At 41.0% G+C, this 13,558-nt stretch overlaps 1 protein-coding gene across 2 annotated transcripts; it reads right to left on the reverse strand.

Moving 5' to 3' along the window:
- Positions 1-8,473: 8,473 nt before the first annotated feature.
- On the reverse strand, positions 8,474-10,847 carry LOC131269526 (uncharacterized). 2 transcript variants are annotated; one of them, XM_058271938.1, is made up of 3 exons: positions 10,577-10,847; positions 10,303-10,486; positions 8,474-10,232 (listed from the first exon to the last, which is right to left on the reverse strand). In XM_058271938.1, exons 1-3 carry the CDS (start codon positions 10,704-10,706, stop codon positions 9,878-9,880), a joined length of 669 nt encoding a protein of 222 aa, XP_058127921.1. In that variant the 5' UTR covers positions 10,707-10,847; the 3' UTR covers positions 8,474-9,877. The 2 variants fall into 2 exon arrangements, with proteins under 2 accessions (XP_058127921.1, XP_058127920.1); XM_058271937.1 differs by having other exon boundaries at positions 10,303-10,847.
- Positions 10,848-13,558: the final 2,711 nt, after the last annotated feature.

Consider the following 13,558-nt stretch of genomic DNA (forward strand, 5'->3'; position numbering starts at 1 on the left):
ATGGAAAACAGTCCAACAGCGCACCAAATCAATCAACCGATGCAAAATGCCACCAAAAACCGAAAGGAAAGATAGCTAATTAACTTAGACAGCAACGTTCAAACGGAAGACGGTATATACAGCATACACTCAGAATCGAAAACAGGTTTTAAGTTACTTTTATATATATTATATATTTATATACACTTGAACCAAGACCGAGGTTTTTTTAAAAACAAAAACGGAGAAGCAAATCCATTAGAGTAACAGAAAAACAAAATACTGAAACTAAACAAAAAACAAAACCATAACGAACAAAATAGGTAATTTGGCTTAAAATACGGCCGACAATGGTGCCGTCAACTGAACTGAAACTGTATTATTTGAAACAATCGCGCCATTCGTTTCATCTCGCCAACGCACTACTACATTTTAAGGCAATATACAATTGTATTTTGATACGCAAAATGAATGAATGATTCCTAAAGTCGACGGCTGCGAATGCGGAAAACATTTTAAATCGGGATAAAACAACGAACGAACGGTACGCTCAGTTCAAACGGGGATGTTTTTAATGCGGTAGGGGATGGAAGGGGAAAGTAAAACGGTAACCGATAGGAGGAAACGTAAGGAATATTCCTAGGAGAAACACAACAATATTCCTAAGGATCAAGCTATGAGCAGAGGTGGTAGTAGCCGAAGGCTAGCAGCTGGTTTTTTTTTTTTTTTGATGATAAAACCAATGTCAAACAGGAAAGTTTAAGGATCTGTTCGGAACATCTAAGTATGTAAGCAAGAACGTCACAAAACCTAATTAATGAATCCAAATCAAAATCAATGAGTTACAGCAGCAAGTTCCACAACCGGTTCAAGCATAATGTAATATTCCAAGCCATACATAAAAGCTCAACATGGGAGAAAAATTGCAATGTCACTGTGCCAAATGAAATGTACCTCAGCAGCACGACCCACAGAGTGCAACAAACAGAAAACCGACTTCTCCTCTACACTTAGTTATTCTGTATACCTTAATTGGATTCAACCCGCTAAACCCACTTCTGACGTGGTCTTATGCAGCGAATCAGCAAAAACATGCAGAACTTCAACTTGTTCAGTTTTACTATAAACAAAACTTCAGCAGATGATAGAAACGGGAACTCAACATCAACCGTAACGCATCTATCTGATCACTTCTGCTCATGGCGTTACAGTTGATACCTAAGGATTTTAACGTGTAGGACCCAGACAGGCGAAACAGGTGCGTACAAGAGTGAGTGTGTTAGCTAATTGAGTTGGTTCCAGGGTGGAAGGAACGATGGTTTAGAGGAATGACCGGATGATACTTGATGTGTATTTTTGAAATACCTTGTACAAATGTTTTTAGTCCAAAAAAAAGATATCTGTTGAGGTCAACAGGATGCGTCCATTAGCTCCTGTGGTTTTTGTTTCGGCACCTTTATCACGGCATTAGCATAGTATTTTTGACTGAAGTAGTTCTCCGAGTACTCCGTGGCGCTAACAACGTGTACTGTGAAGGGTAACGATTGTTTCTCATTCGGTTTAGTTCTTTGCTCCGGATTTCCACAATCAGATTTCGCTATGCCACCCAGCATGGAGGGAAGCAGAAGTGTACAGAGAAGGGAATGAGATTGCAGAAGTGTTTGTTGAAGTGCACTAGTTTGATGGATAGGTAGATTATAAATGAGCAAACCAACGAATCATATTTATCGTAGTTCTAACAGAAGTAAGTAAGTTTGTTTTGGTTTCGTTGTACATTATTATCAGTTTTTAGATTTGACAGAGAAACTACATGTGCGAATGTTGTGTGCAAAACTAAACTAGTAAGGTAAGAAAAAAAGAAAACAAGTTATAGATATTCTTATATGTGTACTATTCGAAACAGCAAACCGTGTCGGAGAATGTCCATCACCACACATCCGCTCCAACCGTAGTTATAGCTCAGATATAAGTACGAACAAACTTGGTCTCACCCCCCAAAAATACATGCACTGGGCATGCGTGAGGCGATGGCATAAAACGAAGGCCGGCTTCAATCATTCAACACCGATAACTCAGTACAGCGAAACGGTTACAATATATAGACCGCTGATACCTACCAGCGCACAAAGAACTCAAACCAGGCAAAAAAAAACCCCAGAGGGCAAAACAAAAATCGAATAACTGAAGCAATATTCAAGTGTGACTAAGCAGAAACTGTTCGCATTGTCATATGAACGGGATCTTTTAGATGTGTAAGCTATAGGATGTAAGCAACGTATAAGATTCTAGACATTACTGTGTTGCAATGAGGTGGAGGAGGAGGTTAAGGTGGTCGTATATTTAACACGTCTGAAAAAGGGAGTCCATCCGGGCAGGGGTTTTTAGAAACGCAGGTCGACGGTTGATGGGCAGATGGTAGAACATCTGTGCGGCATGGTGCCTGCCAAAGGCCGAGTGAGCAGTGATATATTAAGTATTAAAGTAGACCAGGCCGGTGGACTCTGCATGAGGCCGTCGAACAGCCGATGTGTCGAACTCTAGATGAAAGTATTTTTGGTAGCACCCACACGAATGACCAATACTCCGGGTGCAAGGTGCGACGTGATTGCTACCAGTTTATGAAGCTGACACCCTGTTGAAGGGTACAGTTACTGAACCTTTTCCTTCAGGCAAGCCACCCGGTTCATTTGTAGTCCAAATACGCTAGACATAAGGTAGGCTAAATGACATCTCATCAGAACAAACTACACCGCCCAGTAGGACATACATGTTGTTATTTTAACCGGATGGATCTTCGAAGCCTCGGTCATCGGGCGACGGGATGGTTCTAGATTAATATTGTTTACCTTCCGGAGTTTAAGTACACCGACGCAAGCCATACTACTGAACCGTTTGGGTTTTCTGCCATATTTAAGTTTGGTCTCTTGTAGAAGTAGTTAAACTTTATTTAATACCAGCGTTACCAAAGTGTATAACGGTTTTAAAGATACAATTGATCTACAACCACGGGTAGATGAGCAAATAAATAGATAAAAGTACGGAGTAGGAAACTACGCCCGGAAACCACCACGAAACAGTTCCACACAAGCATACAGAATCCACCAAAAGGAACCAGACTGCAGCACATCCAAACTCCTCACAGAGGATACTACTGATACTGCCAACAAATATTTTCTTGACTCATACTCAGAAAACAATTAATCTAATAAACAGATGGCACTACCGTTTCGGGATCCAACGTTTTGTTGGTTCCGTGCGGGGTGCGTACCGGGTAGGGAGAGAGGGAGGACAAACACAGATTCCACATCACAATAGCCAACGCAGCAACAGAACGTTACCGAAGTAGTCATTCTCACGATAAGTTACCACGAGCACACAAGTAGCGCCACCGATTATGAAGCCTTGAGCGCTGGCTTGTGATTGTGGTCTACCTTCCGTAGTGTTTAAGTGCATCCGACTGCCAGCAGTCGACCGATTTACAGGTTGATATACCGTCACACCCTACATCCAGAAAGTTGAAACAACAAATAGGCATCCATGAAGCGGCAGGTGGCAACGTACACCGAGGCAAAACAGCTCAACGCAATAGATTTACATAACATTTTAACCAGATTCAATTATTTACTCATATACAGTGGTCAATTGATTTGACAATTGATTTACGTTTTCTATTCAGAACTAACTAAAATAACTGTTTTAATGTGTGTCAAAGTGTTGACACAGTTATTAAGTAAAAAAGTGTTGACATTCGTTGAGCAGGTTCTTCAGAACTCTCGACAGTCATGGTTCTGTACTGCCCAAGTATTCTACACTCTTTCTCTGGACAGAAAAAGGCAGGAAACTCAATGTTTGAATCTTTACTATATGCGTTACCGTTTTATCATGTTCTTGTTTTTATGTCCACGACTAGATTAAACAGTTGAAACGCAAAAGTACTAAAAAAAACCATCAATTCAGCTCACCGAAACGTACTCCACTAGAATGTAGGACAGGCAAACACCAGAAGACCAGCAATGCATAGGCGATTGGCGATGACACTGCTTGAAAGCGACAAAAGTTTTGTTGACTTTTGCAAAATCAATAACGATGATTTTCCATTCGACAACGTTCCGGATCTGGTACTGAAGGCGACCCCCGTCTACTAATCGGCTGAGCAGCACTTCTTCCGGGATCCCCTGAAAGCTAAACTAACCCACGACGCCTGCTCTCTCTTCGTGTATGTATAATTCGTCGTCACAAAATATTGGAAACCTGTACTCACATCATTTAAGAAACCCAAATTGAAAACACAGAACTAAATTAGGAGTTAAAAAGAATATAACAAAATCTGTACATTTTTTGGAGGGGCAATAGACTTCGTAGTTAAATCAATTTTGAAATTCTCTTTTTCCAGCAAGTAGTTACCCTTGTTCTTAAAGCGATAAAGAAGCAAACATATATCCTTAACGTACGGTAAGCAGATGCAAACGGTTTGCCAGGAGTTAAGTGAACAGTAGAGCAAACTAAGGGTGAACGGCAAAGCGAGCATGGTGCAACGAAGGGTGTGCAAAGTTCAATTAGATACAAAAGTGACAGAAGACACAAAATGCACCTGCAAAGAAGAAGAAGGAAAAAAAAAATACTACTCGATGTTGTGAAACACTTAGGCGCTTACACCTTACTACCTTACTTACAATACAATATGGAGCATTCCATCGAAGTGGGCAACAAAGTGGCTGAAGTGCGCAACGTTGTAGGGCTCGGACACGTTCGAGTGGTGACTTACAGTTTGGGTGGAGTTGTGAATACTATTCTGGAGTAATTTTAAATCAATTGAGATGAACGTATCGCACACTACGTACGACGTATAGTAAATACGTAGCCTAAATGCCCAGGTTTACTTAAGCCTCGGTTAGAGCACGCAGTATTTAACATGTACAGTTACTACCTAGAGTATTCGTACAGTTACAGTTTATAGCGTTAATTCTTGTCGTCTCAGAACATATTTGACCAAGGCCAAACAGTTGAACAGTACGTTTTACTTCAACTAACCTATCAGTCTTTATATGTTTTATTTTTATATATTTAGACGAAGTTACGTGTTTACCATTTGTTATACAAAAAAGTAAAAGAACAGTTGCCCAAAACTTGTATTGTGTTTAACTGGCTCTAAACAGGTAGTTTATAAGTGGTTCAGGAATTGTCTTCCATTTTTTAACAATTTCTCTTTAAATTTCTGTTTGTTTAAGGAAATGTCTCATTGCATAAGTCTGTAATACTCCCAGTACTAACACTTGGTACTATTTTTCAATTTCTTTTCCCAGCCCTAGGTCAAGTATTGACTGAGAGAACAAGTCTTCAAAGAGATAAATTGTAACTGCACGGATGAAGTATTTGTTTTTCGATATTGAAAAATAAACAAAAACGTCCTTTTCCACAATTCTACAAAAGTAAGAAAATATTTTCATTTCCCTATATGTTATATCCCCAAACTGTTTGGATACAATCGCTCCTTATGTTGTAGGGATAAGATCTATATAAAAAATCCACTGGGCCTGCAGCAGAAACACTGCAGGCTCGAGTGCGTGTCAGTATTGAGATAAGTGCAATACAATAACCAGTATGCCGGCACACAATCAAATGCGCAACACTCAAAGAGATGTAAATTTACTTTCCTCCTCGTCAGTGTATATTAGAGAGCAATAATGGTCCATGGTGGAGATTGACTAAAATTGAACAAAACTTCACAAATAAATAAATGCACTTCATCAACGATGTGTCTAGGCGTGTAGAAACGGTTGAGTCCAGCTGCGTGGATTCGCCAGGAAAGGAATTCAAATCAAAGACTTGTATCGTTTTAGTTGGATAAGTCCAGGTTGGAGGGAGCGAGTCAATATGAAAGATTGATTGTGATAAAGATGAAATTATAATAATAATGATAATTATTATAGGAAGAAAAACACGCATACTCTTGCTGAACAGGCAAACAGAATCGTTAAAAACCATAAATGAAAAGTATAATAAATATTGAAAATTTACTTAAGCTAAGTACACAGAATGTGATGCGGAGGGTGTACTTTAAATCTCTAGCACAAACCAACCAAAAATAATGCCGGCCATGGAGCGTAGTATGTGAAGTATAGCAGGATTCAGGATAACGACGAGGCGGTTCCTCTGGCCCCAATGAGGAACGCCCTCAGCCGCAGCAGACTCAAGAGCAATCGTGAAAAATTAAACTTCTTACAAGCGCCGTTCGCACTACGGCGCGAGCAAGGAAGATGTTCCTAGAGCCTGTGTAAGAGATTCTGTTACGACGGTGGAAAACAAGACGAAACAAAGAATTGCACCGGAAGAAAAAAAAAACTTATTCATATTACGCACCAAATACACCTACACTGAACGCGCGCACAAACACAATTGCTACAGGATAATTTACAACAAGTGGTACTTTGATCGAAATGGTTTCAAAGCTGCAAATGATGTTAAGGACAGCGGGCGTGAAATGAAACTAAGAAGTGGAGGGAAGAAACAACCTAGAACTATATGAAAATATTTAAGTACAGTTAAAGGGTGCAAGAAACAAACATGGGACGGTGGTAGCGCGCAGAGAAGCTGACAAGCGGCAGCAAACAGCACCGAACAAAACAAGTAGAAAATGAACTTGCAACACAAATGAAACGCAAAACCATGTGGTAACGAAATGTTTTATATTCTCCGCCCATAAGTATTCCAAATCAATTATAGTGTGTGTTGTATATCTTTCACCGCAATTTTCCTCTTTCAAGTCGGGAGTATAGAAAATTGACGAAAGGGAGCGATGGAGCAACCGAATCCAACCGAGGGAAAACAACCAACCACAACACTTGACACCCGCTATGTGCTACACACACAAAAAGGGTTTCACTCATTGAAAAGTAAGGCATTTTAAGCAGAAGGAGTGAATTAAAATCAATGTAATTATTGAAGAAATCTGTTATCTTACCGTGCAAGTGGACAACGTGAGAAACCTCCGCAAAAACTAGGTAACAAGGTAAAATGCTCCAAAAAGTTCCCTTGCTCAACTTTGTTTGTGTCTATTACCGTAATCTTATTGCAGTAGTTTTACTAAAAATAAAACTAACTAACAGGACATTTTTTATTGTTTATATGTTTGTTTTTTTCATTTCTAAGAACGTTGAAACGATTCCAAACCTTTATCTCACGCTTTCAATTTCTTAAATTATTTTGAGAAGGTTTCTCGCGTTGTTTATCATCTCGGATATGCTGTAGAACATACACTAAGAAACACACTCACACACACACACACGCACATATACACACACAAACACACGCGCACACACACACACACACTTTACTCCTGCCCTCCATCTTTAGTAGAGCGAGGAATGAATCGAAAAGGTTTTTAAATTAAAATGACTGAATATAAGAAGAAAAAAAAAGCACACCGGGGACAAAAAAAGAGATTACGATGAAGGCTAATTTGGATGCAACTGTCATTTTAGACACTTTTTAAAACAAAACAGTACATTTGAATCAATGTACATAAAAACAAGAGAACCCTAACTTGATCAGCACATTCAACACTTCTTGGCCGTAGCAGGTGAAACGGAAGGAAAAAAAACGCCAACAGAGAGGAGAAAGAAGTATAGCCACATTCATCTACATAAACACACGTGTACGCGAAAAAAAAAAACCCTATTCGTAATAAGAGAAGCTTTAGGTGTCCAAGTTATAGAGTTCGGGGAAATGGGGAAAATCTGTTTGAGGCAACAAATCTTTTCCAATGGAAAAAAGCGAAGCACCGGAAGTGTTAAAACTCACATGCGGAAACAGACACACGCACACAAAACAGAACACTGGAATAGCTAAGACCTACAGACACAAAGCACACGAACGTCCACATACACAGGCACACAGAAAATATCTACACACCGGCACAAACATGCACACGAGTAGACACACAGACCAAGTCCACTTTATACCCAAGAAACACGTGTAGCAAGCGCAACCGGAAGTTGAAGTGCGAACAGGTCGTTTCCACGTTAAGTAGCACCACAAAACATATACGGTTTAAAAACCAAACAGTTTTAACTATACTTGAGGTCGACTTTTTCTTTTAGGTGAAGGTATCCTAAACCAATGCAAACAATGAAACAGACAGTTGATAAATGATTTCAAATTCTAGGTTCTAGTTTTCCTTCCAATCAATTAGACACAAGCAAAGGTGGCGTCAAACGGAAACACATAAAACGGAAACTAATAGAACACTTGCAGCCTTCATTGTTGCGCGCTGTAAAAAAAAAGAAAAAATGCAAGAGAAAATAAAACAAGTCGAATCACCTCCCCTCCATAACACAGAGAAAAGCGAAAACAGATACAGAATATTGTGCAGGAAAATGAACACAATAATATTTTTTGATACGAAACATTTTTACAACCATAAGACAAACTGATAGGAGAGAAAATCGCAACCAGCCACGTATGTCACGAGGAGGTAGAGACAGCACACGTAAACCACCACACAGCAAAAAACCACCCGATCCGCCGTAAAGTAACTGTTTCGAGCTAATTTCTTGGATGCGTCTCGTGCTTATCGCCATCATTTCGGGCCCCTTTCCGGCATTGAAGCCTGTATACCGAATACAGTCAATCTTTCGTTCCGTTCGGTTACAACAGGCAGTCACATTTGAAACGAAAATTCCAACCAACCAGAACCCCATCCGGTACGTAACGAAATTACTCGATTGGAAAAATGGCCGCCAAAAGGAGGCTGAAACCGGGGAGCAGATACATGGAGGATTAAATTAATCTTAGAACCCAGCAAAACGGGATTCAACACAGGGCCAACAGAAGGGTCAATTTCATAAGGACGAAAAACAGCCGTTAATTGGGCAAACAACCACAGCGCAACCGAATAAGGACAACTCGTTGGGCAAATTTAGTACATAAAACATAAAAAAAAAAAAATTGAAATCAGTAAGTTTGGCGAGTGGTCAACGGAACTAAGCTAGCAAGTAAAGGAAACAAAAACGAGAAGAAGGTCCAAGTTGGGTTTCGATCGGTGGCTCGAAACCGATCAGAAAACTTTCGCCTAAAATACACACATACACAGCGAAGCTCTCCTCTCGCTTGGATGATACCACAAAATGTGCAAAAAAAACATACAAACAATCACACATACACATCCGCACACACACACGTACACGGACACACACACAAACACACCAACACACTGGGCATTGTCGGTTAGGCTAGGCGAAGCAAACGTATATTTAATTATGTGGCAAACCAAAAACTTCTTAATTCTTGTTGTAATAAATGTTATATTTATTGAAAAATACGCACAAAAACAATGTTCTCTTCTTGCTCCGAAACCGGGGGATTCGGGAATGTTTGCATTGTAGAGTGTATGTACACTGCATCACCGAGCCGTTCCGATTCTCAATATTTCTAGCAAACGGTGAAGGGGGAACGTCGGGGCTGTACGCGCGCGTTAAACTTTCGGTACCACAATCTCTTAAATTTATTTTTCTAAAGTTGTTCGAGAAGATAGTACGAGTGGAACCTTACGAGTCGCATAGAACGCTATAACAATATGTAATCGATGTCTATTTTCTCTCTGCTGTACAAAAGTTGTTCTGCTGATACTAAAAAACTCTTCTACAAGAAGTATAGCGTAGATATGGAATAGGTAAGTGAACTGCTGCGGGGGGAAGGGGGGGCATGGTGTGATGCTATCAGATGGATGCAGCTCTCATCGGTTGCTTCGGTTTGTTGTTTGAAAGTTTGTCGGCCGCAGAATGTCGACCATCACTCTCTCTGTGGCTCTTGGAAAAATAACTACCCTTCACGGTGCGCGAAAGCGACACCCGTCTAACAGTGGCATTACGGTAATGAGGGGGGGGAGGTACGGGGAGACTTACAAAAAGTATTTAGTCTTACAAACGTTCCGACACGCGCCGGGCCGGCCTGGTGCGGCGCTGGTCAGCCACTCGTCGGAACCATCACAGCAATCGCAAACGCCATCGTTAACCCAGGCGCTCGGTACGAACAGATCCGTGCCGCGGCCCGTGTTGTGGCGCTTTTGGAAGCGGCAGTAGAAGCGACCATCCTGGCAGGCGTTCGTGCTCGGCTCGTCGCTACCGTCCTCCGGGCAGTCGCAGTAGTCGTCGTTCACCCGCTGCCAAGGTATTTCGCGCCCTGAGGCAAGGCACCGGAACGCGACCAGCTGCGGTCGCTCCGAGTAGCGGTCCAGGTCCGACAATCGGATGCCACTGCAGGGCACAATCCAATACAAAACAGTTAGAGTCCATTTGGAAGGCAATTGAAGCATCTATATCTTACCGGAGGATCTTTCGCTCGTAGCTTCCTATTTTCTCCACGTACGCAAACTTGGTGTCACCCAACGGCCCTGCCCGGATCGCCGCCGTCCCATTGACGGAAGCCAGCTCCGGTCCGGCCAGCTGATGGGCCCGCTCATGCTGACCACCACCATCGTTCCGTGCCGCGTCCGCCCGTCCCACCAGTTCTGGCGAAGCAATGGGATTATCATTACTATTTGCTGTTAATGGGCGAGATTTCGGTCCCGCCGGAGCCGTCTCCAGCGGTAGCAACTGACTGATGTACACGAGCTGGTACGCGAAAAACAGGATGCCCATGCCAATCACGCCGATCAGGGTGAGCTTCAGCTTCTGCTTGTAGAACGGCTTGTAGTAAATGTTGTCTCGCTTAACCCATGTTTTGCGCATTTTGCCCCTGCAATCGCACCGTTGGCCCAATCATTGGGACTTACGCGTATCAACTGTTTGGAAACTGTGCGCACGGGTATATTTCCTTGTTTTGGAGCTGGATGATTTATCGCTATCGCTAGTACAAAAACAATGTTGCTGGACTCGCCAAACCGATTTGACACTTCAACCGTTTGACAGAAGAGCTACACGGCTGCGGTAAGGTGTATAGACCAAGGTGGCGCTACATGTGTCAACCTTGATCGGAAATATTTCACGGCTGGAAAACACGAAAACCACTAGAACCCTTGCATGGCAAACAATAAAGTGGTTCTTAATTCTGCAACAAATATATGAGGGTATTACAATTGGGAGCGCGGAAACGATACACTTCTCGACACTGCCCCATACAAAAGGTAAACAACACTTTGAAAAAAGCGAAAAAATGGCTGGCCGTCTCGACGATCCAAAACGACGCCACCTACGTGTCGAGACGATGCGCGGAAACGAAACGACGCGGCTAGCCATTTTTTCGCTTTTTCCAAAGGTGTTGTTTACCTTTTGTATGGGACCGCGACGAGAAATCTGACAGTTCGTATCGTTTCCGCGCTCCCAATTAAAATACCCTCAATAGCTGCATTCCAGTAACTTTCTATTGATCAATATTCCCGGTTGACAGAAATTGACATTGTTGCTGGTACTATGTAGTTCCAGCAAGAGTCCTAGCAATCTGCCATGGAAAAACTTGCTGGTACTACATGACAGCTGCAAAAAATTTGAATTTTTGTCAACCGGGATGTTTTATCAAGTTTTAAAAATACACTCGCCAGATGCCGCTACTGTACCCCACACTAGAGCTCAGATTTGACAGATTTCATCTCTGCGCTGTCAAATTGCGTGTCCTTTCTATGCAAGTTTGTAAAGACAACCGCAGATTTTTGTTCATAAATTTGAAAAACCTAGCACGCAAGTTTTTACAAAATCGGAAAAAATGCGGGCAACTTGCATACAATTTTATCAGAAAAACCGCAAAGTTTTGTTTGTGTTTTTTGCGGTGTAATTTTCGTGAAAATTCACACAAGTCTTGGACACTTGTATGGAAAGTGCCGGACTCAACTCGTAGAAGCTTGTATGGAAACCCTTAAATACAAGTCTCGGACACAAGTCTTGGACACTTGTATGGAAAGTTTCGAACACAATTCTTCCATGCAAGAACTTGTATTAATCGTGCATGGAAGTTCTTAAAAATCGGAAAAATTGCGTGTCCTTTCCATGCAAGTTTGTTTAGAAAACCGCAGATTTTTGCTTAAAAATTTGAAAAACCTAGCATGCAATATTTTATAAAAATCGGAAAAAATGCAAGCAACTAGCACAAAATTTTATCGAAAAATCCGCAAATTTTTGTTCGTGTTTTAAAACGTGTAAATTTCGCCAAAATTGCATGCAACTTGCATGCAAGTTTTGCCCACTTTCTTAAGACTTGCATGCAAGTTTTCCCGGAAGTGCCCCAGAGAAAACCTCCGGGAAAACTTGCATGCAAGTTGAAAAAAACCCGGAAAAACTTACATGCAACTTGCATACAAGTTTTCCCGGAAGTGCTCCAGAAAAACATGATTTGACAGCTGTCAAAATTGACATTTGACAGCTGTCAAATTTGACACTTGACACCTGTCAAAAATGACATTTGACACCTGTCAAATTTGACAGCTGTCAAAACTGACATTTGACAGATGTCAAAATTGACACCTGTCAAAATTGACACCTGTCAAATTTGACACCTGTCAAAATTGACACCTGTCAAATTTGACACCTGTCAAAATTGACAGCTGTCAAAATTGACATTTGACACCTGTCAAATTTGACAGCTGTCAAATGTCAAATTTGACAGCTGTCAAATGTCAAATTTGACAGTTGTCAAATGTCAAATTTGACAGGTGTCAAATGTCAAATTTGACAGGTGTCAAATGTCAAATTTGACAGCTGTCAAATGTCAGTTTTGACAGCTGTCAAATGTCAGTTTTGACAGCTGTCAATTTTGACAGGTGTCAAATGTCATTTTTGACAGCTGTCAATTTTGACAGGTGTCAAATGTCATTTTTGACAGCTGTCAATTTTGACAGGTGTCAAGTGTCAAATTTGACAGCTGTCAAATGTCAATTTTGACAGCTGTCAAATCATGTTTTTCTGGAGCACTTCCGGGAAAACTTGTATGCAAGTTGCATGCAAGTTTTTCCGGATTTTTTCAACTTGCATGCAAGTTTTCCCGGATGTTTTCTCTGGGGCACTTCCGGGAAAACTTGCATGCAAGTCTTAAGAAAGTGGGCAAAACTTGCATGCAAGTTGCATGCAATTTTGGCGAAATTTACACGTTTTAAAACACGAACAAAAATTTGCGGATTTTTCGATAAAATTTTGTGCTAGTTGCTTGCATTTTTTCCGATTTTTTAAAATATTGCATGCTAGGTTTTTCAAATTTTTAAGCAAAAATCTGCGGTTTTCTAAACAAAATTGCATGGAAAGGACACGCAATTTTTCCGATTTTTAAGAACTTGCATGCACGATTAATACAAGTTCTTGCATGGAAGAATTGTGTTCGAAACTTTCCATACAAGTGTCCAAGACTTGTGTCCGAGACTTGTATTTAAGGGTTTCCATACAAGCTTCTAAGAGTTGAGTCCGGAATTTTCACGAAAATTACACCGCAAAAAACACAAACAAAACTTTGCGGTTTTTCTGATAAAATTGTATGCAAGTTGCTCGCATTTATTCCGATTTTGTAAAAACTTGCGTGCTAGGTTTTTCAAATTTATAAACAAAAATCTGCGGTTTTCTTTACAAACTTGCATAGAAAGGACACGCAATTTTTCCGATTT

This window comes from Anopheles coustani, chromosome X, assembly GCF_943734705.1.
Source record: "Anopheles coustani chromosome X, idAnoCousDA_361_x.2, whole genome shotgun sequence".
Taxonomy (NCBI): Eukaryota; Metazoa; Arthropoda; class Insecta; order Diptera; family Culicidae; genus Anopheles; species Anopheles coustani.

Bases quoted from the DNA above. Each gene is read 5' to 3' on its own strand.
- LOC131269526 (XM_058271937.1), bottom strand. From the start codon at position 10,706: ATGCGCAAAACATGGGTTAAGCGAGACAACATTTACTACAAGCCGTTC. The intron at 10,233-10,302 runs GTAAGATATAGA...TGTGCCCTGCAG, and splicing joins TACGAGCGAAAGATCCTCCG to TGGCATCCGATTGTCGGACC.